Below are 4,689 nucleotides of genomic sequence, written 5' to 3' on the forward strand. Positions count from 1 at the left end.
TATGATTGATAAACAAGTATTTGCTTGCTGATAATCTATTAAAAATACTTATGTAGAATATATAAAGAGAAAGACAAATCTGATCGTCATAACAATAGTAAGAAGGAATAGAATACACGACGAAATTGTGCGCTTTCAAAGGCAAAAATGAAAGGTAAGATAGTTGTAATAATCTCCAATAAAATTGTTCACGTTAAGATTGATCGGAAGAAGTGCAATGGAACATATTAATTTTAGTGAAAATATTTTTCTTATTTACACGTTCGACATTATTTAATTCTCATCTATAAAATCTTCTTCTTTATTATATTATACAAGAAAATGCATATACATAGACATATACATACAGAAACAGAATTTTCATCTTGTCATAACATTTTTCATTTTATATAAAGATTTTGCCGATATTTTTAACTTAATTATTAAATTACTAGATACGATATTAATTAAAATCATCTGATAATCATTATAGCAACGTTCGTGGCAATATTTGCCACACTTTTGGTGACGTTTGCTTCTGCCATCCCACCACAATGTCCAAATAGGGACGGAGAGGATATTGCCTTGTTTCCGAATCCAGATGACTGCTCCACCTACTATTTCTGCAATGCAGGCGTACCGCAGTTAATGGAATGTAGTGAAGGACTGGAATATAATTCGGATTTAAGAGTATGCGATTGGCCAAAAGAGCATGCAGAATGTAAACGTCAGCATTCAAGACCACCACATTCTTCAACAGCCCGTTCTACGGTGACATCTCGCTCTCCACAACCAACTGAATTTGTTGAAGACAGTGCTACTGCATCACCCCGTCCGCCACGACCAAGTAGTTCTGAACCATCTCCACTCAACCCTTCACAAACTCCTACTGATGAACCATCCCGTCCTCCAAGACCATCTCACCCTACTAGACCACCCCCTCCTTCAAGACCAACTGACTCTACTGATGGACCATCCCGTCCTCCAAGACCACCTCACCCTACTAGACCACCCCCTCCTTCAAGACCAACTGACTCTACTGATGGACCATCCCGTCCTCCAAGACCACCTCACCCTACTAGACCATCCCCTCCTTCAAGACCAACTGACTCTACTGATGGACCATCCCGTCCTCCAAGACCACCTCACCCTACTAGACCACACCACCCTTCAAGACCAACTGACTCTACTGATGGACCATCCCGTCCTCCAAGACCACCTCACCCTACTAGACCACACCACTCTTCAAGACCACCTCACCCTACTAGACCATCCCATCCTTCAAGACCAACTCCATCTGTCAGTCCAAGGCCATCTCGTCGACCGAATCCTGATTTCCCTCCACATCGCCCACACCATAAACCACACGACCGACCCCTTCCACCACACCGCCCACCTGGTCCACCACACCACCCACCCGGTCCACCACACCGCCCACCAGGTCCACCACACCACCCACCCGGTCCACCACACCACCCACCCGGTCCACCACATCACCCACCCGGCCCACCACACCACCCACCCGGTCCACCACACCACCCACCCGGTCCACCACATCACCCACCCGGCCCACCACACCACCCACCCGGTCCACCACACCACCCACCCGGTCCACCACACCACCCACCCGGTCCACCTCACCACCCACCCGGTCCACCACACCACCCACCCGGTCCACCACACCACCCTCCCGGTCCACCACACCACCCACCCGGTCCACCACACCACCCTCCCGGTCCACCTCACCGCCCTCCCGGTCCACCTCACCGCCCACCCGGTCCACCACACCACCCACCCAGTTCACCGCACCACCCACCCGGTCCACCACACCGGCCGGGCCTTCCCCCAATACCACACTATCCCCCCTATCCTCATTCCCCTTTTGATGGGCCCATATTTCCAAGATACGAAGAATAACCAATCTTATGATTAAAAGAAGTTGTTCAATGTCACTGAAATTCTTAGTGTGTTTGACAAAAATTATGTATTCAAAATATATTCAATATAGTTGAACTGCAATAAATATTTCTGAATTTATTTCTGTACATTTTATTTATTTCTCAAGTCTTTCGTTTTCATGACACAAATTTTAATTTATATTCAGCATTATGAGAAAATAAGGGAAAGTACGAATAGATAATTATTTCGATTAATTATTTTAATCTTTTTGGAATTTACTACTTATTTTTTAAAATCCATGATATTAAGAATTAGGAGTATTAGAATTCATAGACACTAATAAATGCCAAATTTCATTTGTCGTTTAATACAAGCGACTTAATAGTTCTATTCAATGTGTTCATTTATAATAGTACCGTAGGATCATTGATTTTCAACTGTTTTCAACTTTTTTGAAACATTGAAATACGATTCGTAAAAAATTTGTACAAGTTAATAAAAATTTGCACAAAATATTTTAGATGTAATTTAATCCCGTCTTTCGAAATTGCATCATAATCTGAACTTTATAAATTGAAAACTTAATGAATTCGATAGGAAAAACGTTGTAGAAACACATCACAAAATATTTACCTAATGTTACGCCGCGCAAGACATCTACATTCCATCCCGCGCGGCTTGACAGCCAACGGTCTACGTGCCGTCCTTTAAACCCTCAATAAGCCCAAGGACCCACCATAGACTTGAACTCCTAAAGTCATTGTTCGCACATATACATGAGGTTAAGCTGTTTGCCCGGAAAGAAGTTCATCGCCCTATTCCTAGAAGTGTTTTCAGCCGGCTTTTAGAAAGGTCCTTGGGTTTAGTACGCGCTCTTAAGAATTACGGAGAAAGCGGAGATCTATCTAACGGAAAATTCGAGTTTTCCCATAAACAATGTCGCCTAGGGCCCACGTTGGTAGGGGGCTTCTTCCTTCTATCTTCCTTCCCAACATTGGTCATAACCAATCAGCATCGCGGATCATTGCCCTCACTTTCCTAACTAAAAATGTAAGCAACGAATCCGCGTTCTTCGTTCAAAGGGCACACCCATACCGAGCTTTCCTCCGTAATCACATTAGATAAAACTTTAGAGTTTTGCTTCGGCTCTCAACGTGCCTACAAGGCCGAGAGTTCCTATGGATCTCACAGTGCCTCCAGTTCCGAGTTTTCCTACGAGTCAAAAATCTAACGCCTAACTTCTAACTCTAAATATAACGCCAACGGAACGTAATCCAAGTCCGCGACATTGTCGAACATTCACTTATTCTATTAAGTATCCTACAGTGCTACGTCCACTAATAGACTAAATTCAATTGTAAGAGCCTTGCTCTATATTCTACACATCTATATTATTTTCGTGCGATAAGTTGTTAATTATTTATATCTATTTAATCGTGTAGACTAAGTGTTGGAAATATATACTTTAACTCTGTGAACCACAGTGTTATACTAACTGAATCACCCCTATTATCCTAACGGAAATCAGGGGATCGAACTATTCGTGGTGTCGATTATTGCAATCGTAACGGGAATTTACGACTCCCGTTGACGCGTATTCTCGCGACCGCGTCTCCCCGCGATAGCTCGAAAATACACCTAAGAAAGTATAACACTAACGAATTTTAATGGAACTCAAGTTAAAATTTTATTAAAATATTAATATTGACGAATAAACTAAATTTTTAATTTATTAAAAGTATCAATCATTATTGGATCTGCCTTATTTAACGGAAACCGTTTTGTATGGAGTCTTGTAAAGTGTAATCTACTTGAAAGATGAAAAGTGAAAAGAAAGAAAAGAAAAGGAAACAGTATAACGAAATTTGATCTAATAAATAGTACACGTATCTATTTAAAGTTTATCTCAAACTTATTTACCAAATAGTAAAACAAAAAATAAATCGTTGTATCAATGAAAAATCACATCTTTTATGTCTTATAAATGAAATCGACAAATTGTACTCGAATGTTTGCAATTGTATTTAACTGTGCGATAATTATATACTCATGGTATATTCTTATTATTTTTATCATTAAATAGCTATTTTTAGAAAATTTAATATCTTTTTGTTGTTTGCAATAAATTCTTATGATATTTGATATACAATATATACTGGCAGGCACAACTCTTTCTCAACTGTTTTTTTTATTTATTTATTAAAATTCACAATTTGTCCAATTTGGACATTTGGTGGAATTTTTTAGCGGTTATACAATATATACATGCAGCATTTCATAATATATTTACATTATAACTCTTGTTGAGTTTTGTTTACATAATACTGTAGAAATCAGTTAATAATTAAGTTTAATAAATTTAAAATGAAATTATTAAAATGTTACGATCTTTCGATTTCAAGTATTCACGTACGTATTTAGAATTTCACATTTGTAACTGTATATAAGCGAGAATAAATATTTATGTACTTAATTATGTATGATATATGATTTTAATTTCACACATAGGTTCACAGTATATTCTATTATAACGCAAATTATTTCACGATGATGCATTAAAATATTTTTAGGTGTAATATCTTTTTATTGAATAAGAAAATTATGATAACGATCAAACAATCAATAAATGTACGCAATACGTTTTTGATTAAAAAAATTCCCGAATAATCTCGTTCTTTCTATCTGTAACTTCTATTCAGAGAATTTATTCAAAATATTATTTAAATAACGCACAATTCTGGTTTTCGTGAGAATCACTCTGAAGATAGCTATTGTGGGAAATAACGCATGCGCATCGTGCATGTACATTTC

The 4,689-nt window shown here is 38.6% G+C and overlaps 1 protein-coding gene across 1 annotated transcript; it reads left to right on the forward strand.

The window, feature by feature from the left end:
* Window positions 1-51: 51 nt before the first annotated feature.
* LOC105665991 (basic proline-rich protein) lies at window positions 52-2,016 on the forward strand. Its single transcript, XM_012311012.2, has 2 exons — window positions 52-154; window positions 473-2,016. The coding sequence occupies exons 1-2, from the start codon at window positions 148-150 to the stop codon at window positions 1,894-1,896; spliced, it is 1,431 nt and encodes a 476-aa protein (XP_012166402.2). The 5' UTR covers window positions 52-147; the 3' UTR covers window positions 1,897-2,016.
* The last annotated feature ends 2,673 nt before the right edge of the window (window positions 2,017-4,689 follow it).

Source organism: Bombus terrestris, chromosome 1 (assembly GCF_910591885.1).
Source record: "Bombus terrestris chromosome 1, iyBomTerr1.2, whole genome shotgun sequence".
Lineage (NCBI taxonomy): Eukaryota > Metazoa > Arthropoda > Insecta > Hymenoptera > Apidae > Bombus > Bombus terrestris.